Below are 25,452 nucleotides of genomic sequence, written 5' to 3' on the forward strand. Positions count from 1 at the left end.
GAGCAAAATTTAAAAATTATCTTATTTTAACTCTGATTATTATGGGGCTTAAATAATTCAATCTTTCAGCAATCTGTTTCCTAATTTGTTTTGTAATGTTATGTTTGAAAGAAAAGTGAAAAACTTTGAGACGAGCAAGAGATTTTATAATATAACCTGTCTTCAAAGTAGAGAGAAGAGACTCCGATACTTTGGGATTTATGAAAATATCTTCTAATTTTTACTGAGAGGATCTTAGTTTGAATAAGGCAAGCTTCTGCTCTGAAATCACAGCATGACAGTGTTTATATGTATGTGTATATGTACATGAGATTTGGCTTGAGATTCTGGAGTTCAGTGGGAGATAATGAAAAAATAGGTACATGTTTGTCCACAAAACATTCCCGTAATATGAACATCAATAATAATGATAATGAGGCTTCCCTGGTGGTGCAGGCGGTTGAGCACCGCACTGTGAAGCTGTCCACAGCCTCTGCCATGTGAGTTCGATCCCGGTCGGCCGGTGAGAATCCCACATGGCAAAGCAGACCTCTCCTGTCTTGCCCGCTGCTCCCCTCAGCAGTGTATTTCATCTGTCTGCCTGTTCTGTTCCCCGCTCTTTTTCCAGTGAATCGTCTCACCCTCCTGTGCATCTGGCCTGTACCCTGGTTCTTGTATAAAAAATAAATCTTAAAAAAAAAAAACGATAATGATCACTATCATAGTGTTTTATGCTCATACTGAATTTATATATAAATCATTGGGTGTTATTTATTGTGTGCCACAAAATGAGCCAACTGCACATTTATTAACCTATTTATTCCTTACACTATCTCTGAAATAGATATGAGTTCCATAATTTTGGTAATAATTGGGGTAGCCTTTGTAATCAAACTCATTCCCATTTATAAAGTGTGTGATATTTTTTTACTTTAAGTGAAATAAATATGGACTGTAAATAAACTTGCTTTTGTTTAGGGGCAATTTTATACCAAATATACGAAAAACTTAAAATTTATAGAGTTGGTAAGATTCTGGAAAAGAAGATTAAAAGGATTTGAAATTCTATTACTTTTATGAATGGGTTAACTGACACCCTTGAAAGGTTAATTATCATGTTGAAGAGGATATTTTTTTGGGGGGGTTGGGAGATCTGTTTTTAGTTTAAGCAGTATTGTTACTTTATCATATGGTTAAAAGAGATTCTCATATTTTTTAATGAGGTACTTTGTAACTTTATTTCTGTTCCCTTCCTAGATGTATATTATGTTAAATATTCGAATTGTGCTAGTTGGACTGGAGATTTGGACAAATGGAAACCTGATCAACATAATCGGTGGTGCTGGTGATGTGTTGGGGAACTTTGTGCAGTGGCGGGAAAAGTTTCTTATCACACGTAGGAGACATGACAGTGCACAACTAGTTTTGTAAGTGATTGAAAAAAGGACTTAATGAAATTGTCAGAAAAAAAATTTTTTACTTGTTTTCTTTTATTATAATCATATCCTCTTAAGGTCTTTGAGCCTTCATTTATTTATTTATTTATTTATTTATTTATTAATATATATTTATTTATTTATACAAACACTGGGTACAGTCAGAAGCACAGGAGGGTGAGAGAATTCACCAGAGCCAGAGCGGGGAGCAGAGCAGGCAGAAGGACCGAAGTACACTGCTGAGGGGAGCAGCGGGCAGCAGTAGAGGTCTGCGCGCCATGTGGGACCCTCCTCCGGTGGCCGGGGAGCAGCCGGGAATCGAACCGGCGCTGCAGAGGTTTGCAACCCAGCGCTCAACCACTGCGCCGCCGGGGAGGCCCTGAGCCTTCATTTAAATCAGGGAAACTTAGTTCAATACCACAGGACAAGTGACAGTGAGATAATAGGACCTCTCTTCTGTGTTGGATTCCCAGTCACCTTTACTCCATGCCTTCCTCTTCCATGACTTTGTCCTCTTCCTTGGGTTTACTCCTCATTTTGGTTTAGAATACTTTCTGTGCTTCAGAACTATGGTCAGTTTGCAAGTTTTAGCTTTTTCCTGCAGGGGAGGGAGAGGAGTCAGAAGAGGGGATGGAAGAGCACAAGGGGCTATGGTGATGGTTCATGGGTGCTATCGTGGTGGGAGACTTGGGGAAGCCACACCTGAGGGAAGAAATCAAATGTCCAAAAATGGACAAAGATGTAAGAAAATAAATCACTTTAATAAAAAATAATACTTTCTAGTTTCTTCATGTGAAAGTATATATGGAAAGAAAAAATTTTGACCTCTTACATATTGGGAAATGTTTTTTGCAGTCTCAGAATAGAATTTAAAAATTATCTATTTGACCTTTTATTGTCCCAGGACTCAAGTAACTCAGTCTTGCAGTTTGTTTTCTAAGTTCTTTTGGTTATTTGACTGGCTATAATATTCTAGGTATGAAATCTTAGAATTTTGAAGAACTGATTTTGTTGTCTTTTGACTTCCAGTTTTATTATTTGGAAGACTTAAACTCTTCTGATTCCAGATTCTTTGCATTTGTTGGATTTTTCTACATTCTCTGGGAGTTTGTAGGATTTTCTCTTGTTCTCATGCACTTTGGTTCTCATACAATTTTTTTGATATGTTTTTGGGTAGTTCTTTTTTAGCAGGTCTGGGGTTTTTCAAATATGACCTCGTTTTTAAAAAGTAATAAAGGCTTTCCTGGTGGTGTAGGCGGTTGAGCGCAGCACAGTGAAGCTGTCCCCAGCCTCTGCAGTGTGGGTTTGATTCTGGCCAGCCAGAGAGATACCCACATGGTGCAGCAGACCTCTCCTGTCTAGTCCGCTGCCCCTCTCAGCAGTGTATTTCAGTCAATGTGCCTGTTCTGTTACCCACTCTGTCTCTGGTGAATCCTCTTACCTGCACATCTGGCCTGTACCCCGGTTCTTATATGCATGAATAAATAAATCTTAAAAAAAAAAAGTAATAAAATGAGAATGTAATGTAGCTCATGGGGGCTGTTCTTCGTTGTTCTTAGTTGGTAATTTCTATCTTGAAACCGATGTCCTGCTGTTTTAGGAATTTTTCTCAAGTTATTTTGTAGATAATTTCACTCTTTATTTTTAGTCTATTTTTCTGGGATTCCTTTCATTTGAGTGTTGAGTTCTTGGGTTTGTTCTCTGATTTCATGTTTTTCATTTCCTTCTCTTTATCATTTTGTTCCCTTTTCTGGGATATTTTCTTTAATTTTTCTCCTAAAATTTTTGAGGTTTATTGAATTTTTTATTTCCACTACCTTGTTTTTAGTGCTTAATAGCCCTTTTCCCCCTTTAATATTTTTATATAATCAAGTTCTTATTGCAGGTATATAATAGTTTTTAAATACTTTTTGAGATAGTGCTGATGATGTGAAAATTTTACATTTTTTTCATTTCTGTCTATTATTTTTAGGCACCATAATAAAACTTTAGCTTACATAATCACTTAGTGCAAATACATTCTAAAAACTTACAAAAACCCTCAATTAAATATTTAAAAATTTCATTCATTAAAAATTTTCTGGGGCCTCCCCGGTGGCACATCCAGTTGAGCGCAGCGCTATGAAACTGTCCCCAGCCTCTGCAGTGCGGGTTTGATTCTAGCCGGCCAGGGAGATACCCACATGGCACAGTAGCGCTCTCCTGTCTCGCCTGCTGCTCCCCGCAGCAGTGGTTTTCAGGCGTCTGCGTGTTCTGCTCCCCACTCTGTCTTGGGTGAATTCTCTCACCCTCCTGTGCCTCTGGCCTGTACCCCTGTTCTTGTATAAATAAATAAATCTAAAAAAAAAAATTTCTGGCTGGATGGGCTGACTTAGTGCAAGAAAAGTTCTAAATTACGTAATTTTTTTGCTTCCCTCAATGTTGATGGTAACTAAAACTCACATCTTTTTTCCTCCTGAGGAGAAATTTCCCTTGATTTTGTTTTCTTTGCTTTGTTATGTGAGTTAATTTAAAGCAAGACACTTAAAATACCTAAATGAATTTTTGTGGCCCCATAATCAAAAAGGCTGATTTTTGACCTTTTTATTAATTTTTAGTAAAATTGTACCTGCCAGTATCTGCATAGCAGTCTGCATGCCATCTAGTTTATAAAAGATCAGAAGGAATAGACTTGGAACATATTTCCTATGCTTTGCCCAACCACGCCTACCAAGCTGCCTTTCCCTCTTATTTGTGGTCTCCATCTGTTATGTTGGAGGCATTTCCTACATGTCTTGTAACATTTGGCTGTGTTGTGGTTAAGAATGGGCATCTAAAGGCTTTTTGTAAATGCTGAGTTTATGGCTGTGGGATTTAGGGACTATTGGTTCATTACGGGGTTATCTGACTACAGCATGTTATAAATCTGGCCTTATCACATCTTCTTCTCCTTGCTGGTGAGATGTCCCAGAGGGATTTATTCATTCTTGTAAATATATTTATTAGGTATATATACTCTTGGTATTGAGGTATAGCAGTGAATAAAACTAACAAAAATTCTTGCTCTCATGCAATTCATATTCTGTGGAGAAGATTTGCCATAAATGAGATATGTGGGTCTATATAATATGTTAAATAATGATGAAGTGGTAAGGATTGAAAATAAAGCAGGGAGGGTAGATGGAAAGTTGGAGGAGTGAGGCTGAAATTTTGGGTCACATTGCAAGAGAAGCCTCAAATAGAAGATGGCTTTTGATTGAAGACTTGAAGGAGATGAGGGCATTCGTTGAGGTGCATATTGGGGAATTCAGTTCCAGGCAGAGGGAATAGTTCATGCCTGAGATACAAGCATGTGCAGAATAAGTGAACCATGTGCAGACTATTGTGCTTCCTATGCTTCCTGCCTGTAGCCTCAGACATGCCAAAGCATGTTGAATTGTTCCTGCCACTAAAATTTTTGAATCAATAAATGTCATGCATTTTAAGAAAACCTTTCCACCTACCTGAAAGTCAGGAAAAAGCTTGATTTGGTATCTAAAACATATCTTCATTATCTGAAAAATGAATTTGTAATACTGATCTTTCTTTGATAATTAAAAGGGAAAAGGCATATTTGTATTCTGATTTTATTTATTTTTATTAATTTTTTTTTTTGTTGAGTTAATGTTGGTTCAGAGCACTGTATGTTTCAGGAATATGGCATCACACCTCTGTATTCTGATTTTATAATGTTACTTATTTTGCCATCTCCCCCCCCAGTTTTTGTAAGTTCTACTGAGCCAAGTTTAAGATTACCCCAAGTAATCTAGGTAAAATGTGTTCCTTTTTTCCCCCAAGTGTATTTACTAACTTTTACCTTTTCTTTTCATTTAGGAAGAAAGGTTTTGGTGGGACTGCAGGAATGGCATTTGTGGGAACAGTGTGTTCAAGGAGCCACGCAGGCGGAATTAATGTGGTACGTTTTGTTCTTCAAGTTCAGCTTTGGATGTACCTTACGATAGTGTCTGCTATTTTCTAACTCTCTACTTCTTGCCCAAAGTCTTTATTTTTTTTTTTTAAATAATAAATTTTATTTTTATATTCCCCATACAATTGCAACCCCCCCATTCTGATCCCAATCCCTCCCCTCCTGCCCCCCACCCCCCAAAAGTGTCTCTGTTTCATAGTTTTTTGTTGATTCTGATTTTCACTTTCTTCTAGTTATTCATTTTCCTGGTCCCTTATTTAAGTTTTCTAGATTCCTGCTATGAGTGAGACCATCCGGTATTTTTCTTTTTCTTTTTGGCTTATTTCGCTGAGCATGATCCCTTCCAGCGCCATCCATGTTGCTGCAAATTGCATGTGTTTATCTTTTTTGAATGCTGAGTAATATTCCATGGTGTATATGTACCACATCTTCTTGATCCAGTCATCTATTTTTGGGCATTTGGGTTGTTTCCAAAGCTTAGCTATTGTAAACAGTGCTGCTATAAACATAGGGGTGCAGGTGTTCTTTGGAATTGATGTTTCTGTGTCCTTTGTTGCCCAAAGTCTTTAAAGCAATCTTTCGGGTATTTTGAAGGATATGGGAGAAGAGGCAAGTGTTCTCTTTCACTACAGACTGGACTGTCATTCTAATACTTATTAGCGCCTTACTTTTTATGAATGACAAAACAGATAACATTTGAGAAAGTTAAACTAGAACCATGAATTTGTCTTCCCATGAACCACCATGTATCATCTATTGGTGCTAAAGTAATGGTTTAAAGAGTCTATCTCCATTATCACTATGTTGGATCACTCTAGTTTCTTACTAGACTGAACTGTGTAAAGACTGTTGTTGGATGCTTCATTTGTAATGCAGGCTGTCACTTAACATCATAGTGACAAATTAACTTTTTTTTTTTTTTTGTGGGACCCTCACTGGCAGCCGGAGAATGAACCGGCACTGCAGAGTCTGTGGGCAGCTTTGCAGCCCAACGCTTAACGGCTGCCCCATCAGGGGAGGCCCGACAAATTACCTTTTGTGAAAAAATAATCTGAGAAACAAAACCATATCCTTGTGTCCAGAAACCTATTTACTCCTTTTCTTGTGTTGGCACAGTTTGGGCAAATTACAGTGGAGATATTCGCATCCATTGTTGCTCATGAGTTGGGCCATAACCTTGGAATGAATCATGATGATGGCAGAGATTGTTTTTGTGGTGCAAAGAGCTGTATCATGAATTCAGGAGCATCGTGAGTAATTCAATTCTTTCTTCCTAACATGGTACTGTAGATGAATTTTTTTAAAGTCTCTGCAGTATACTCATGTCTATGTTGCAAAAACAGGAAAAATTATAGTGCTACCTGTAATTAATTACATGTTACCCCAACCAGAAATCTATTTTTTAATTAAATAAATTATTCCAAGAAACCTGTAGAGGCAGGTATGTAACTACGTTATCTATAAACCAATTGATGGACCCAAAGAATATAAAACCATAGAAAAATTTGCATCTCAATTAGTAATTAGGGAAGAGTTTCTGGTAGATTCAGTGCAGTTTGGATTAGCTTGAAGGACTATATAGCATTTACTCACAAATAAACCCTGTGAGAAAGTGCTGCACTGGCACTGTAAAGTAGAAGAAATCCTGATATATATATCCTATTAACATTCCCTACTTTATAGATAAAGCTGAGAGAAAAGATAAAGAGGAAAAAGAATTGACTTTCAACTGTGTATCAGGCACTGTTTTTAGCACTTAAAAGATATTAATTTACTTAATGCTCAATAATCTGATCAGGTATCTTTATACTTCTGTTTAAAATGAGGAAATTGAGGTCACACATATCTAAGTAAATGGTAAAAATGGGATTTGAAATCAGGAAGTCTGAGTCCAGAGTCTATGATCTTAGATTCCCTCTTTGCCAGGGTTCAAAAATAATTATAATAGAAGGTCTAAGGGTGAACATAAACTGTTGAGTTACCTCTTTTTTATTTAGATAGGTTTCAAGGAACCTGGGTTCGTTCTTAATTTGGAAGGCAGTAGTGCTAAACAGAGAGGTGGGCATTGTCACAGGCATCTGTGGAGAAGAAGCTGAGCCAGAGAGAAAATTAGATATGAAAGATAGTTATCTTTAACCAACACTGAAGAAGATTTCATTAGGGGAATATCTGTGGCCCCAAGTGTTTTCTCCCTTTCCTCCTCCCTCAAACTCCTGGAGCACTGAAAAGTGAAAAAAAAGAAAACAACCCAAACTGTTAGCCACTCTTTTATCTTCGGATCTCAGAGTACAATTCTAATCATATTCTGGCTTAAAGAGAAGCTCTCAAGAAGAATTTAAACTCTGATTTTGAGTCAATAACTATGCTCAAAAGTAGATATGAACGAATCAGAACAATGCTTATGAGAGAACTCTACTAATTAAGAAAAAAGTAATTGCATTCATAGGAAGTTATATGTTTGTAAAAGATTTCCTGTAGGAGAGGAAAGTAAACTTAGTGTTTGCTTTGGCTGGGAGTGAAGTTGAGAAAGAGATGAATTCAGGGAATAGGAAATGAATAATCAACAATGAGATAAGACAATAGGATAAGAAAGGAGAACTCAAGAGTTAAGGAATGTTAAGAAAATGCTATTGTGGAATTTTATTTTTGATCGGGCTATTTGTATTTTGTTGTTGAATTATATGAGTTCTTTATATATTTTGGATATTAATCCCTTATTGGACATGTGATATACAAATATTTTCTCCCATTCAGTAGGATATCTTTTGGTTTTGATGATTGTTTCTTTCTCTATAGAAGCCTTTTAGTTTCATGTAGTTTGTTGTTTGTTTTTGCTTTCATTGCTCTTGGATTTGAGTCTCTGAAGTTATCTCTAAGGCCAATATCATGGAGCACATCACCTGCATTTTCTTCTCTGTATTTTATAGTTTTAGGTATAATCCATGTTTAATTAATGTTTGTGTTAGATTGTAGTCTAGTATCTTTCTTTTGCTGGTGGCTATCTAGTTTTACTAATGCCATTTGCTGAAGAGACATTCCTTCCTCCATAAATTAGTTGTCCATATACTTGTGGGTTTATTTCTAGACTCTATCCTTTTCTCTTTGATTTCTGTGTCTATTTTATTCCAATATAAGGCTGTTTTGATAAATATTGGTTTGTAGCATAGTTTGAATTTGGGGAGTGTGATACTTTCTTTTTTTTTTTTTTTTGGTACTATTCAGGGTCTTTTGTAGTTACAAATAAATTTCATGGCTTTTTTTTTGGGTTATATTTCTGTGAAGAATGCCATGGGAATTTTTATAGGGATTGCACTGAATCTGTATATTGCTTAAGGTAAGAAAATGACCATTTTGACAATGTTGATTCTTCTGATCATTGAGCATAAAATTCTTTCCATTCTGGCCATTTCTTTGTGTTTTAATTTTTTGGTTTTCTATTTATTTCATCAGTTTCTTATATTTTCAGTGCATTTCACTTTTTAGTTTCAGTTAAATTTATTTTAGATGTTTAATTCTTTATGATATTATTACTAATGGGATTTATACATGAGATTATTTTCCTGATTTCTTTGCTGGTTAATTATTTGCATTCAGAAATATAACATAATTTTGTGTATTGGTTTGTGATCTGCTACTTTTTACTATTTCTAATAGCTCTTGAGTTTTTGAAATTTTTTTGTCTATATTGTGTTATCTGCATAGTTTGAATTTGGGGAGTGTGATACTTTCATTTATTTTTTTTAGCCAGGACTTCTGTATTGAACAATATGAAAGTAGATATTTTTTACTTTTTCCTGTTATAATTGTTATAACTCCTCTTTTGTTTCTGATTTTATGTTTGTGTTTGTTTCTCTTCTTTAAGCTGCCTAATGCTTTGTCCATTTTATTTATTTTTTTTTTCAAGGAACCAATTGAACTTTTAAAGAGTTTTCTTTTTAATTTTATTTTATTAGTATTCTAATGAAGTTAAAATTTTTCACTTGATGATATAATTGACCTTTATTATGGTGAGGTAGGTTCTTTTTATACACAGTTTGTTGAGGTCTTTTTTAAAATTGTAATTGATGTTGAGTCTTGTTAGATGCTTTTTCTGCATCTATTAAAATGATCACAGATTTCTGTCCTGCCTTTTGTTGATATGGGTATATCACACACTTATTGATTTGCATATGTTGAACCATCCTTGCATCCCTGAAATAAAACCCGCTTGATGTTGTAATGTACAGTTGAGTTCACTTTGCTAGTACTTTGTTGAGAATTTATATCTTTTTTCGTCAGAAATAATGGTGTATAGTTTGTATGTGTGTGTTTCTGTGATGTCTTCTCTGGTTTTAGAGTTAGGGCAGTGTTGGCTTCATAAGATGTATTTGGAAGTTTTCCCTTTTCGATTTTTTTGACGAATTTGAGGTTAAATATTAATTCTTTGAAAGTTTAGTAGAATTTACTAGTGAGGCCATCTTATCTTGGAATTTTATTTTTTGGGAGATCCTCATGTTGTGCTTGTTCAGATTTTCTATTTTTTTCTTGATTCAATTTATTAATGTTGTGTTTTTCTAAGAAATGTCCATTTCTTCTTAGATTGTCCAATTTGTTGTCATATAGGCATGCATAATATTCTTTTATGATCTTTTGTATTTCTGTAATATCTGTTATAACTTCTCTTTTGTTTCTGTTTTTGTGTTTGTTTTCTTTGAGTCTGCCTAATAGTTTGTCTATTTTGTTTATTTTTTTTTTCAAAGAACCAATTGAACTTTTAAAAAGAATTTTCTGTTTAATTTAATTTTAGTATCCTAATAAAGTTAAAATTTTTATGTGGATATACATTTCAATAAAGGATAGCCTGACTATTCTCTCTAACTCTGTTTCATTATTTTTCAAATTGTCTATTGAATCTCTCTTTTGTTTACTTCTGCTCTAGTATTTATTATTTTCTTTCTTCTACTGATTTTGGATTTTCCCCTTCTTTTTCTAGTTCCTTTAGGGTAGGTTTAGATTTTTTTAATTTGTGATTTTTCTTATTTCCTGAGGTAGATCTGTATAGCTTTTGCTTTATCCTTTAATGTCTGATAGTTTGTGTTTTCATACTCATTTGTCTCTGGGTATTTTTTTATTTCACCTTTGATTTCCTCATTTACCAATAGTTGTTCAGTAGCATGTTGCTTAGTGTAGTGCCAGGAAGGCAAAGAGCTGGTTTTCTATGATTGGAGCAGAAGGGTAAAGTAGAGTCCTGGAACCCTCAGTGGCTTTTTCAGGCTTTTATTGAGCTTTTACATGTAGTGCAGCAACCAGGTACATGGCAGGCAGGGGTGCCAGGGGGCCAGAGGCCAGTAGGCCTCTTAGCCCCTGGTGAATCTTCATTCTTTACTGGGCTCTCTGGCATTCTCTCTTTTTGGCTGTGGACTCCACCATAAGCCATGTACCCACCCATTCCCCCAAGGATGGGTTTTTCAGCTCCTCACCCCTACTTGAAAATGAACAGGGCATCATCCCCAGGTGATTTTAAGAGACTCACTGGCCTTCTTTAACATACTTAGGCTGCTTAATAGCCACTCAGGGCTTCCCAATCTCAGCACCAGCTTTTAGCTTTTGCCTTTCTAAGTTGGCTTTTTGATACATCTCGTCTGCCTCGCTGCAGAGAACTTGGTGAGGGCTTCCTCCCTCAGCCTCTTGGGCTCTTCTCATGCCTGCCCCTTCCTCTACTCTGGCCATTGCCTCTCCGGGCTGTGGCCCTTGGAATGTTGGGCAGTACACAGGCTGCTTTTGGCCACTGAGGCCCACTGGCCACCCCCAGATTCCCATCTCCTATAGTGTACAAACAATTCCATCCTCCCCCAGGGTCCCCAAAATATAACATTAACCTGCCAAAGTTCCTCAGCCTCTGGCAGGATTGTCAGTCCAAGTCTATCCATTGGTCCTTGTGTCAGCATTGGCGAGTTCCAAATTGTGGTCCTTTCTTCCCCGATGATTCTGCTGCCTCAGGGGTCGTGGGCTGGTCCTTGTGGGCCATCTCCTCCTCCACTCAAGGTCTCATCCCGCAGTTCCCGGACCTTGTCTACCTCCTGTGCTCCTGCAGCATCTTTAGCTCTTCCTGCAGTTTCTGGACTTTGGTCATCTCCTGTGCTGCCATGGCACATCCAGCGTTGTCACAGGCTCACGGTCTGCTACTCCTCAATGCCTCCTGAGGTCTTCAGAGGGCTCCAGGACTCTCCTTTACCTGTCTGCTCCAATCATGGAAAACCAGCTCTGTGCCTTCCTGGCACTACACTTAGTCTTAGAAAACCATATTAATGGTTTTCCCCTTTCTTCTTTTGACTGAGTGCTAATGTCATAACAACTGAATAGATGTTTGAAATGATTATAGTCTTTAAAAACTTATTGAGACTTGTTTTGTTTCCCAACACATGGCCTTTCCTTAAAAATGTTCCAGTGCATTTGAGAAGAATGTTTTTTGTTGTCTTTGTGTGGGATGCTCTGTAAATATCAAGGTAGACTTATTTCAATACCCAAGAACCAATACCCAGAACTATTTACTTCCTTGGAGACTTTGGACTAGTTAACAGAGAGAAATAGAAAATGTATCGGTGTAGGTTCTCACAGAGAGGATTTTTTCTTAGATTCCTTGAATGACTGAAAGACTCACTTAGTTATCTTCCTTAATGACTATAATGCAACAGATTTTTAGCTTCACTCCTACTCAGTACTGTTGCTTAAACTGATGAAAAAGGGATTCTTGCAGAGCATCAGATTATGCAGATAAAATTTTAATGTGAGTCTGGTTTTCTTAGATTCTTGCAGTATATATGAATTTGTTTGCTACTTGTCTTCAAAAATTAGTCATTAATGAGATTATCTGAGAATAGTTATAGTTATTGAATAAACTAAATTGTTCAATAATTGTTAATTAAACAAAATTTTAAATAATTGTTAAATAAACAAAAAATTGGTCAGTTATATGTAACCTGAGGCTATATTCTCAGTCTTTTCTATAAGTTCTTTTTCTTTACCCAACCATAACTGGTAGATGACGTCACATCTTAGAATTAATATGCTGTACATCAGGGACTTTCGTTAATTGGTTTATATGGTATGCTGCTTACTATAACCCTATGTCTGTTATAGTTATTGAGGAAAACAATAATTAAAAAAATACAACATGTAGGACACACCAAAACTGAATTTGTGTGATTTTTACCTAGACATCATGTAGAAGACCATCTAGCCTTCAAAATATTGAACATATTTCTCAGGAATTATCATAAAAGGCTTTTAAAACTTAAAGTTGAGCTGAAATTTGATACTGTGCATTCTGCTTCCTGATGGCTATATGCTTCCTCACTAGAATAGCCCATTCACCTTGTTTTCATGTAGCTTCTAATAAGTGATTGTGAGAAGAACATAAAATATTAACCTACATTGTACAAAATGATTGGGGAAACATAACTAGTTTCAAATACTCGAAAGATTTTTACTATGGAAAGTACATGAAACTTAATTCTAAATAGACCTAGATGATTTCTAAGGTCTCCTCTGACAGATGAACTCTATGATTTTGTATTTCAAATGTAAGTGATATGTTTGGAAGATACTTTCATAGAAGTAATATATTGTAAATAGTGAGTAATTATGCAGCTAACTGAAATAATGTTTTCTATTTATTAGAAATGGTTATTTATTCTCATTTCTTTTTTTGTTAGCTTATTTTCTGTCATTTGAAATATTTAAAATATTATATATACATATACTCATGAAGACATGATTTAAAAATTTTAAAGTAAATAATAACTATGACTTAATATCTTTTCTTATTCTTTATTATAGAGGTTCTAGAAACTTTAGTAATTGCAGTGCAGAGGACTTTGAGAAGTTAACTTTAAATAAAGGAGGAAACTGCCTTCTTAATATTCCAAAGCCTGATGAGGCTTATAGTGCTCCTTTCTGTGGTAATAAATTGGTGGATCCTGGAGAAGAGTGTGACTGTGGGACTCCAAAGGTCAGTTTAATTTTCAATTTTTGTTTTGTGAAAATAATCTTGGAATTTTCAAAAAGTAAATAGTTTGCCTTGGGAACTCTGGCATGGCAGCTAAAGTAAAATTTAGTGGCAAATGAGGGTTGGTATTTTGTCTGTGGGGATATGTACCTGGGATTGGTCATCTTCTTCCCAGAACATAACTGATGGTGTCATCTGTTTTGGTGCCCATGTTTATTCTTCTATGTTTTGCTACCTTCCACCACTTTTGATATGATTATTAGATCATATATTTACTTTAATGAAGAAACCAATTTTTTCACTTAACTTTTTACTTTAATGCTTTCCCTATTTTGCCACTGCCTTTGCAGAAATAAATATTCTTACTAATTTTAGTAATAACAAGTTGAACCTGGTCTATTCTTCAGCATGCTTAATAAAAACAGTATTTTTTTAACCAGTTTTACTCAGCGCCAATCAGTGAAATTCTTATCACTCACAGTAGCATTCTTTCCTTTTACCCTTCAGTTTACCTGCTATCTCCAGCTTTTTCAGACCTGTTGTCCATATTTATTATCATAAGCCCATCCAAATCTTTATGACTATTGCTGTGTATCATAGCCATTCCTGTCTCAAATTGGCCCATTGAAGTCCTTTCTGCTGAGGCACTGCATTAACTTAAAATAAAACAAAAATTGTTCAGTTGTTTGTAACCTGAGGTTATATTCTCAGTCTTTTCCATAAGTTCTTCACCCAACCACAGCTGGCTTTTGCAGATGACGTCACATTTTAGAATTAATATGAAGTACATCAGGGACTTCTGTTAATTGTTTTACATGGTGTACTCCTTACAATAACCCTAAGAGATTAATTAGGCCCAACAAAGTTAATTTCTAAATTAACATTATACTGTTATGTTGACCAAGTCTTTCTTTCCAGGCCTTTTCAGATCTTTCTCTTAAAATATTTTGTTTTGCCTTGTTCTGTTAGCTTTACTATTATATTTATTGAGATAGACTGTAATTGCTACTTCATACTGCTAACTTACTCTTTAAAGATCTCCTCAAATATCACTAGTTTTGCTTGGTAAGAAAGTTTCAGTAAGTAAAGACGAAATTCCCCTTTATACTTTTATTTCCTCTCTTCCCCTTCTGCAGTGGTAATCGTATGTAAGTTCAGTGCATTTGTTTTAGACTTTGTGGTGTATATTTATATACATATATAGTGTATGTACATTTGTAAATAGTAGGGTTTGTTTTAGGGTCTTTTCCTCTATATAAATGAAACCAGACTCAGTATGTTGTATGCAGAATTTTTTTTCTATTTAATTTTTCTTGCAAACTTTTCCATGATGCTATGTTATTGCATTATATAGACATACATCTTTGAATTTCCTCATTAGTATTCCAATATAAGGATGTAGTATGATTTATTTAATCATACTCATTAATTAATGGGCATTTACTTATTATAATTAATATTTATCTTGCAAACAGTGCTGCAATGTACATCTTTATACATGCCCCATGTGTTTATATACAATTATTTCTCTACAATATTCACATAAGAATAGAACTATTGAAAGTATGTGTGTTTTTAATTTTATTAGAGGCTATCAGGTTTTCTATAAAATGGCTGTGTCAGCTTGCACTTTTACTGACATTCAGTGCCTGCATAGTCTTGCCAACACAGAATAATAAATATCTTAAATTTTTTTTTAAAGATTTATTTATTTATTTATTTATACAAGCACTGGGTACAGTCAGAAGCATGGGAGGGTGGGAGAATTCACCAGAGCCAGAGCGGGGAACAGAACAGGCAGACTGACAAAATACACTGCTGAGGGGAGCAGCGGGCGTGGCAGGAGAGGTCTGTCACGCCATGTGGGACCCTCGCTGGTGGCGGGGATCGAACTGGGGCTGCAGAGGCTGCAGGCAGCTTCGCAACCCAGTGCTCAACTGCTGGGCCACCAGGGGAGGCCCAATATCTTAATTTTGAATGAACAAAAGGAAGATATTGTTTTAGTGTGTACCTTTTCATATGCTTATAGACTGTATGCATTAAGTTTTGTATATGAATACTCCTTTATATCCCTTGTCAGTTTTTCTGTTGAGACTTCTTTTAGGTTGATTTTAGTAACTTATATGTTGTGGGCAAAGTCCTTTGCTATATATGTTCTAATTTTTTCTTCTTTATTTGTACATTATCATTTAGCTTTTAAAAAAAATCAATGAACTTTACTTTTTAGAGTAGTTTTAGGGCAACGTTGAATGGAAAATACTGAGAGTTCCTTACATTGACTTCCCCTCCCAGCTCCCTGCTCTCTCTTACTGTCTACCTCCTCCAGCACAGTGTTACATTTGTTATAAATGATGACCACACTGGCACATCATTATCACCCAAAGTTTGTAGTTTATATTATGGCTCTCTCTTGGCATGTAGCTTTTTATATCATATATTTCATTATACTGGGATTAAAAATTTAAATGAAGGTAAGTTATCAATTTCTTTCCTAAGCTTTCTGATCTTTGCTGCCTCATGCTCAATACTTACTTTAGGTTACAAAGCCCTCCTATAATTTCTTCTAACATTAAAAAATTTTACAATGTTAATATTAGCTTTAAAATTGGTGGTAAGCTTTGGAAACAACCCAAATGCCCAAAAATAGATGACTGGATCAAGAAGATGTGGTACATATATACCATGGAATATTACTCAGCATTCAAAAAAGATAAACACATGCAATTTGCAGCAACATGGATGGCACTGGAAGGGATCATGCTCAGCGAAATAAGCCAAAAAGAAAAAGAAAAATACCGGATGGTCTCACTCATAGCAGGAATCTAGAAAACTTAAATAAGGGACCAGGAAAATGAATATAAGAAAGTGAAAATCAAAATCAACAAAAAACTATGAACCAGAGACACTTTTTGGGGGGTGGGGGGCGGGAGGGGAAGGATTGGGGTCAGAATGGGGCGTTTGCAATTGTATGGGGGAATATAAAAATAAAATTTAATATTTAAAAAAAAAATAAAATAAAATAAAATTGGTGGTGGGGGGGAGTCATGTGGAGTAAGCCATGGAATTAACTGTTTTTAAGTGGTTGCAACACCATTAAAGTGGGCCTTTTATCATAATATAAGTCCTGTATAGTCTACTTCCTGATTCTCTATTCTTTGAAGAAGCCATCTGTCTGTCTTGCACAGTGTTTTTGAAAAAAACAAAATAAAACAAAAACAACAGGCTTATTAAAGTATAACTGAATACACTGTCAAAGAATTGGATTTAGATAAGGAAAAATTTTACCCAGAACGACTATTGTAATAGGGAGAACACTCTGACCTCAGAAATCTGGAAGTGTCTCAAAGTTAAACAGACCAAGGTTTTCTTTTCTAAGATAAAGATGAGGGCAAGTAGAGATATGCAGAATCTTTTAAGGAGAAGCCAGAAAGGAAGGGAAAATTACCAGTGAAGTCTTATTAAAAAGAAGAAAATGCCCTTGTGGTCAGCTGATTTTAGGTCAGTTGCTGAGGCGGGAGCAGATTCCACTTGTTTTTTTTTTTTTTGGTGGGGACAAGCAGAATTCGTGGGCTTGTAGGAAAGAGAGAAGTCTTACTAATATTTGGTGAAGACAAAGAAAAAGGTTAAAAAGGGCAATTGTGAGCATTTGTTGAGCGATACATTACACATATTTGAAGCATATAAGTTGCAGTAACATTGATTTACATTTGTTTTAGAGGTATACAATCCCCCCCTTCAGGTGTTACCACACTACACCCACCACCAAGGCACCCAGTCTTTGGGACCCATTATTCTTGCATTACCTTTCCTCATGGAGTCAAATAGTTGAAGAGTTTATTCATTCTTTATTCCTTTGTATCTCTCTTTGTTCTCCCACCTGAATTCCTTGTGCATTTATCATCTTCAAGGGCACTGATTCAGTCTTCCATTAGAGCAATTTTACTTCCAAAAGGTTTTCTCCAGAATTTTTTTATCTCTTCTATTGATCTTTTTTATATCCTGCATCACTTTTATTTTCTTATTTAAAGCTTCAATTTCAATCTTATCTTTGTTAATTTTACTTCCCAGTGCAGTCATTTATTTTTTTGAATTTTCTTGTATATCTTTGACCACCTTTTCTGTTTTCATCCATTTCTTTGACTTTCTTTGTCATGGCAATTTTGAGTTCTGCATATGATAGGAAGAAAAGCTCTTCCATGTCTTTGTGGTAGGGTTCTGGATATTTGTTCTTCGTGCTGTAGCATTCCCTTGAGGACTCAGGTTGTCTTCTGTTCTATTTTTATTTGCTCATTATTTATTTCCTTTCTGGATATTAGGGGTGCAGAGCTTCCACTTTTCCAGTAGATGGCACTGTATGTCAGGGAAAACCATTAGGTAGCTGGGTGTTCAGTGAGTTGCGGGAGGGTCCTGCAGAAGGATCTGTCACTTGTGAGAGTGCTGTGGGTAGGATTTGCTTGGCCTGTGTCAGTGCTGCTAGCTATGTTCTTCATGACCCTTGTTAATCCCTTTATGTGGACTACACTTGGGGGGAGAAATCAAATATACAAAAATGAACAACAATGTAAGAAAAATAAAAAGTTTAATCAATAAAAATAAAATAAACATAGAAAGTAGGTATCTCTCTGGGTGGTAGTTTAGGAGGGGGCATGGTGGCTTTAAGTGGAGTTAGAGAAGCCAAGCAAGAGAAAAAGTCCATATAAGGTAAAGAACCGCCCAACAGAGCAATTAGACCCTGAGCATAAAGAGAAATGCATTCATGGATTATTTATGATTCCCTGTGATCATTAAACAAACTGTCGTGGCCTGAATGAATGTTTGTGTGTCCCCCAAATCCATACATTGAAGTCTCAACCCCCAGTGTGACCATATTTGAAGATGAGGCCTTTAGGGAAGTAATTAAGTTAGGTCACAAGGGTCAGGCTCTGATTTGATAGAATTAGAGTCCTTCTAAAAAGAGATACCAGAGAGCTCTTCCTGAACACACTTACTGAAGATAGGTCCTGCAAGCACACAGGGAAAATGCAGCCAGCATCCTCTGCAAGTCAGGAAAACTGTCCTGGCCAGAAGCTGAATTGGCTAGAACTTTGTCTTCAGATTTCTAGTTTCCAGAAATGTGAGATAATAAATTTCTGTTGTTTAAGCCACTAGTCTGTGTACCTTACTCTGGCATTCCCAGCAGACTAAGATACATACTCTGTGGTATCAGTCTTTTGAAATACGTTTATACCTGAATAGTTGTGGCTAAAGAGTCAATGATAAGGGCCTCCTTGGTGGTGCAGGGATTAAAGCCTCAGTGCTGTCAAGCTATGCCCAATCACCTCAGCCAGGGAGCTAACCCACATGGCATAGCAGACCTCTCGTGTCATCCACTGCTCCCCTCACCAGTGTATTTCATTAGATCTGCCTGTTTTGCTCCCCACTCTGTCTCTGGTGTATCCTCTCACCCCCTGTAACTCTGACCTACATCCCAGTTCTTGTATGCATTAATAAATAAAATAAATCTTTAAAAAAAAAAAACAAGTCAATGATGAGTACTGAAGGCTAGTAACTGTTTCCAGAGAATAATTGCTATAGTCATACTAGAAAGTAGATTTTAGGGCTAAGATAAGAATTTTATCAATGAATACTGATGACAGTAGGATCCATTTTTTTTTTTTTATTGATAGTCATTTTCTCTTCACAGGAATGTGAATTAGACCCTTGTTGTGAAGGAAGTACTTGTAAGCTCAAATCATCTGCTGAATGTGCATATGGTGACTGTTGTAAAGACTGTCGGGTAAGGATGTCGGTTCTATTTGGAAATAAAAATTAAAAAATGCATAATAAAAATTTGTTATCTCAGTCTGTAAGAGAACCCTATCTTTTACTTGATAATATGAAAAATTTTGTTACTTTTTTTGAAGTTTTGAATCACATATGTGATTCCTTTATGACAAATGGTCTAGTGAGATTTTTTTTCTAAGTATAAATTTTTTTCCTTGACTTTAAGAGTAATTTACATTTAAACTTAATTCAGCAATACCAACATATAGAAACCAGACAGTGAAAGACTATAATTTTACCCTTTTCAGGGAGTCATTGCTGATGAATTGTTACTAACTTAATAATTTTTTTCTTACACAAATGGGAGTGTATGTGTGCAAGTAGGTAAACAGATACACATTTTACTACCTGTTTTTTTTTTTTTTTTTTAAAGATTTATTTATTTATTTATATAAGCACTGGATACAGTCAGAAGCGCAGGAGGGTGAGAGAATTCACCAGAGCCAGAGCAGGGAACAGAACAGGCAGATGGACTGAAATACACTGCTGAGGGGAGCAGCGGGTGGCAGGAGAGGGCTGCTCACCATGTGGGACCCTTGCTGGGGGCCGGGGATCCAACGGGCACGGCAGAGGCTGCTGGCAGCTTTGCAGCCCAGTGCTCAACCGCCACGTCCCCAGGGGAGGCCCACTACCTGTTTTTTTTTTAAACTGGATACCATGGGCTTTCTTGTGTTTATGTAGTTCTGCATGGTTATACAGTCAGTACTCTTTTATATGGCTATACCATAATTTATTTCGTCAACTAGTGATAGACATTTAGATTGTTTGCACATTTGGGAACAATAAATGAAACTGTTGGGCAGAATATGTATATTCAAAGTTGTGACACCTATTTTATATACTATCTACAAATGTTACAGTGTATACTTATAATGAGGTGTAATCAAATGCTTATTTTCTAATGCTAGCATTGGTTGCTATTAAGTGGGATTACCTTGCTTAGTTTGTTAAGGTAAAGTGCTGTTATATTTTTATTTAATTTGTATGTCTTCTGGTTATTAATGAGGTTTTTTTCCCAATTTATTTTGGAATAAATTGGAATTGCCTATTATTGACCTTTGTTCATTTTTCAATCTTCTACTTTTAGCATTTATATATATTTATAAATGCTGTTAGCATTTAATTTATATATACTTATATATAAATATATGTATATATTTTATACATATACATAATATGTATATATAAATATATAAATACTATGGTTTCAAGTTGGATTAATTTGTGGAAATTGCCCTGATATACCTGCTTAATTAGAATCTACTACTCTAGTTTCTTCCAGGTGGTACTTTATGCCGAGGAAAAACGAATGAATGTGATGTTCCAGAATATTGCAATGGTTCTTCTCAGTTCTGTCAGCCAGATGTTTTTATTCAGAATGGATATCCTTGCCAGAATAACAAAGCCTATTGTTACAATGGCATGTGCCAATATTATGATGCTCAATGTCAAGTCATCTTTGGTTCAAGTAAGATTTTTTTTATTTATACTTGATTGCTTTTATTTATCTTTTTTTGCTTTAGTTTTTCTTTAAAATGAAGAACTTTAATAAACTCAAACTTTGATAAAATCAAAAGTTTTCTGTTTGTTCTCTTATATGTCTATTTCTTTTTTCACTGGTAACCATCATCATAAAATTTGATATGTCAAATTCAGTTGATGAATTTTCCTGCTACTCTCTCTTTATTATAACCCCTCTATCCTATGTATATAAACTATATATATGCTAATGTGATATCATATTCTAGTTTTAATAAATTCACATAAATAACATGGGGATAGTCATACAGATATGCTATTTTATTGTTCACTCAGTGTTTTTGAGACCATATAAATATATTTAGGGTTTCTTTTTTTCCCCTCTTTTTAAGTTTTTATTTTCATCAGTGTTATATATACATGTCATCAAATTACTTATACAGTTAAACAAAAAATAAAGCATATTCCCTCCTGAGGTCTCCTCCTTGAGGCAGCAACTTTTACCTTTTCTAGCTTATTATTTTGTTAATTCCTCCCAGTGTTTAGATTACTCTTGGTAACTGTTTTTGATTTTTCCATTCTTATTCCCCACTAATTTCTCACTATGGAAGATGAAAATGTAGTTTATTTCTCTCAACCCATTTCAGTTCCCATCATACTCATTTTCCGTTCTCTAGCCTCTTAATATGGATTAATTGTACTTTCACAGTAGTGTTGACTGTTGAGTTGATAAACTGTGATTTATTATGAGAAATATAAGTCAGTTCCTGGCAAAGAATTCCTAGAATGCTTGGAATTTCCTAAGGATAAGAGCTATAAAAGTGTCTTTGTTAAGAAAATGAGGCAACCTTTGGCAAACCCCAAGATTACTTAGAGTTAGAATCTGGTTATTTGAAGAACCAGCAATATTTGATTATAGGTTTGGTGTTTTCAACCTCCAGGGAGGGGAAAGGGCCTGGACATCCAGCAGATTACTAATGACTGAATGACTTAATCATGCCTGTCTAATGAAGTGCCCATAAAAGCCCAAAGGACAGGGTATGGAAAGCTTGTGTTCTGGTGAACAAGTAGAGATGCAGGGAGAGTACTGTGCTTAGACAAGGCATGAAGCTCTGAAATATTTCCCTATACTTTGTCCTGTGCATCTCTTCCACTTCACTGTTACTGAATTATACCCTTTTGTAATAAACAGGTAATCTAGGTAATCTAGTAGTGAAATGTTTCTAGGAGTTGCTGTAACAAATTAATGGAACCCAAGGTGGGGATTGTAGTAACCTCTGATCCATAGCCTGTTGGTCAGAAGTACAGGTGATCATTTGGACTTGTGAGTGGCACCTGAAGTGAAGGACTGGGGAGGGAAGAGACAGGAAAGTATGCAGTCTCAAGGTGAGACCTAGTGTTAATCTGTAAGATCTGACACTGTCTTCGTAAAGGTAGTGTCAGACTTGAAGAGAATTGTAGGATACATACCTGGTGTTGGAAAACTGCTTAGTGGTGTGGAAAAAACACATTGCAGATCTGTGTATTTTATTTAGTCATGTTAATGCTATTCACAACTGAGTTATGTAGTAATTTGCAACTCCGTTCTTGCTTTTTGTTTCTGTGAAGACCTCCCTCCCCTCTTGGTTAGTTTTCTATGTTGTTAGCAGTCACTGAACTGTAAAGTATTCAATACTGTCCTGGCCTTGCCTTGCAGTGACTAAAGGCATAAGTTAAGATTGCTAATTTCAACCTGCCTGAAATAGTAGGAGGTCCCTGATTCTCTTGAAAACACACACACACACACACACACACACACACACACACATATATAATGTCCAAAAGAAGAAAATACTAAGGTCACAGTACCAATTAAAATGATATAACTATCCTGTGTGGTTGTTTCAATTAGTTTTTCCATGAAATCTTGAGGGTTCTCTGTATATTATCATGTCATCTGAAAATAATAGGTTTACTTCTTTCCCAATTTAGATTTCACTTCTATCCTTTTCTTACCTAATTTCTGTAGCTAGGACTTCCAATAATATGTTGAATCATAGCGGTGAAAGGTGACATTCTTGTCTTGTACCAGATTTAGTGGAAAAACTTTCAGTGTTTCACCATTAAGAAAGATATTAACTGTGGGTTTGTTATATATGACCTTTATTATGTTGCGATATGTTCCATTTATCCCCATTTTTTTGAGAGTTTTCATCATAAATGGATGTTGAATTTCATCAAATGCTTTCTCATTATTTATTGATAGGATCATATGGTCTTTTATTTTTCCTTTTATTGATATTGTGAATTATGTTGATTGATTTTTGGATGTTGAACCATCCCTGTGTCCCTGGTATGAATCTCACTTGTTCATGATATATAATCCTTTTAATGCATTGTTAGCTTCAGTTTACTAAGATTTTGTTGAGGATTTTTGCATCTTTATCCATTAGGGAGATTGGTCTGTAGGTTTCTTTTTTGTGTGTTTCTTTGTTCAGTTTTGGTTTTAGAATAATGCTGGCCTAATGAAATGTGTTTAGAAATATTCTGTCTTTCTCAATTTTTGAAAGAGTTTGAAAAGGAGAACTAGCTACTAGCTCATTTTTGACGGTTTGGTAGAAGTCACTTGTGATGTCATCTGCTCCTGAACTTCTTGTTTTTTTTCCCAGAGAGTTTTGATTACTGTTTCAATTTCTTTGTTTGTGATTGGTCTATCCAGGTTTTCTATTTATTTTCCTACTCAATCTCAGATGATTGTGTAATTCTAAGGATTTGTTTATCTCTTCTCTGTTATTAAACTTATTAGCATATGAATGTTCATATAATCTATCCTCTGAGTTTCCACAGTGGCTGCTGTAACTTCTCTTTTGTTTCTGATGCTATTTATTTGAGTTTTCACCCTCTTTTTCTTAGTGAGCCCAGCTAGAGTTTTGTCTATTTTATTTTTTCCCCCAAAGAACTAGCTTTTGCTTTCCTTTATCTTTTGGATCATCTTTTTATTTCTATTTCATTTATTTCTACCCTTGTTTTTAATATTTCCATTCCAATACTGGCTTTGGTTTTGTTTGCTTTTCTTTTTCTAGTTCCTTGATATAAGATAAGGTTTAAGCTCTTTCTTATTTCTTGATGTGGATCTATGTGCAGATTTTCTGTATTCATTTTCATATGATTGTTCCTCTGTCTCTTTTTTGCTCCAACTCCTTTCGACTTCTATCCATTTTCTTGTAAACCAAATAACATAGTACCTGATGTGAAAACTAGGCGAGTGAATTTCCCTTATTAGAAAGTACTAGAATTGTGGCTTAAAATATTTCCCAATAAGATATTTTGAATGAAAATTGATGTTTAATTAAAATGTTAAGTAAATATTTAGGTGAAAAAGTGAACATTAAATGATACATATATAAAACATAAGAAAACAAGTTTGAATTGATACTTTGTCAGCTGTCAAGTTGTTTGACAATCCATCTACCATGTAGGAGTAAATACAGTAAACATCTATATATATAAAAAGAAGAACAAAATAATAATAGCTGGCAGTGTTGGCACTAGCTTTTCTTAGCCTGATCTAACCAAGGATTTCGTAGAGCAGTTTACTGCACTATTCTTTGTTAAAGAGCATTGAGAATGAATATGTTGAAAATGCTTCCTTACTCTATGGGGTTTTTGATTTAGCTATAATTTTTTCTTGTTTAATGACTTTTTTTAAAAAAAACCTTTTTTTTTAAAGATTTATTTATTTATGCATACAAGAACTGGGGTACAGGCCAGAGGTGTGTGTGTGTGGTGGGGGGTGTTGTGAAGGATTCACCAGAGACAGAGTGGGAAGTAGAACAGGCAGATTGACTAAAATACACTGAGGGGAGCAGCAGGTGAGTCAGGAGAGGTCTGCTGCGCCATGTGGGTAACCTCCCTGGCCGGGGATCAAACTCATGCTGCAGTGGTTGCAGATAGTTTGATAGGTTGCATATTAACCCCTTGCGCCACCAGGGAGGCCCCTTTAATGACATTTCTTTTAGGGATTAAGTTTTTGAATCCAAGGTGACTTTTTTTTTAAGATTTATTTTTTTTAGTGTATTTATGCATACAAGAACTATGGTGTACGCTAGAGGTGTGGGGGGGTGAGAGGATTCACCAGAGACACAGTGGGGAGCAGAACAGGAGGATTGACTGAAATACACTGTTGAGGGGAGCAGCAGGTGAGATAGGAGAGGTCTGCTGTGGCATGTGGGTTAGTTCCCTGGCTGGGTATTGATCTCATGCTGCAGTGGTTGTGGATAGCTTCATAGCACTGAGACTTTAACCTCTGTGCCACCAGAGAGGCCCCCAAGGTAACTTTTATGTATACTCTAAGCTTCATTATTTTGTTGTTAAGGATAAAATGTGGAATACAATTTTTTTATTTGTAAGGCCTGAAACTTTTTCAAAGGTGTTGAGGCAGTTAGTTAATCCAGGAATGTGGACTGTCATGGGGAATACATTTATTTCTGAAGGAGATTGCCATAACTTTTAAAATATTTTTAATGTTACAGAGGCCAAGGCTGCCCCAAAAGATTGTTTCATTGATGTGAATTCTAAAGGTGACAGATTTGGCAATTGTGGTTTCTCTGGCAACGAATACAAGAAGTGTGCCACTGGGTAAGTGGAGGCAAGGTTGTAAAGCAATGTGAAAGATTATGATAAGATCAGTCATTTCTAGAATCTTTTATAACGCCTTGTGATTACTGACTTTCTCCTCCTTAAATACTTTTTGAATTTATAATTTTGCAATGCAAAACTTCAGAGAGACTCTGATAGAACTGATAAAATAATTTATCTCTTTT

The 25,452-nt window shown here is 35.7% G+C and overlaps 1 protein-coding gene across 1 annotated transcript in view; it reads left to right on the top strand.

Annotated features, from left to right (window-relative positions):
- ADAM9 (ADAM metallopeptidase domain 9) overlaps window positions 1-25,452 on the top strand; it is a 90,881-nt gene that overhangs the window by 36,241 nt on the left and 29,188 nt on the right. The window contains exons 9-15 of the mRNA XM_037526099.2: window positions 1,237-1,406; window positions 5,268-5,349; window positions 6,478-6,611; window positions 13,180-13,351; window positions 19,032-19,124; window positions 20,444-20,639; window positions 25,162-25,267. Of these exons, the coding sequence (XP_037381996.1) occupies window positions 1,237-1,406; window positions 5,268-5,349; window positions 6,478-6,611; window positions 13,180-13,351; window positions 19,032-19,124; window positions 20,444-20,639; window positions 25,162-25,267 (953 nt within the window). The remainder of the gene's footprint in view (window positions 1-1,236; window positions 1,407-5,267; window positions 5,350-6,477; window positions 6,612-13,179; window positions 13,352-19,031; window positions 19,125-20,443; window positions 20,640-25,161; window positions 25,268-25,452) is intronic.

This window comes from Talpa occidentalis, unplaced genomic scaffold (assembly GCF_014898055.3).
Source record: "Talpa occidentalis isolate TD23 unplaced genomic scaffold, MPIMG_talOcc4v2.1 talOcc4.4, whole genome shotgun sequence".
Taxonomy (NCBI): Eukaryota; Metazoa; Chordata; class Mammalia; order Eulipotyphla; family Talpidae; genus Talpa; species Talpa occidentalis.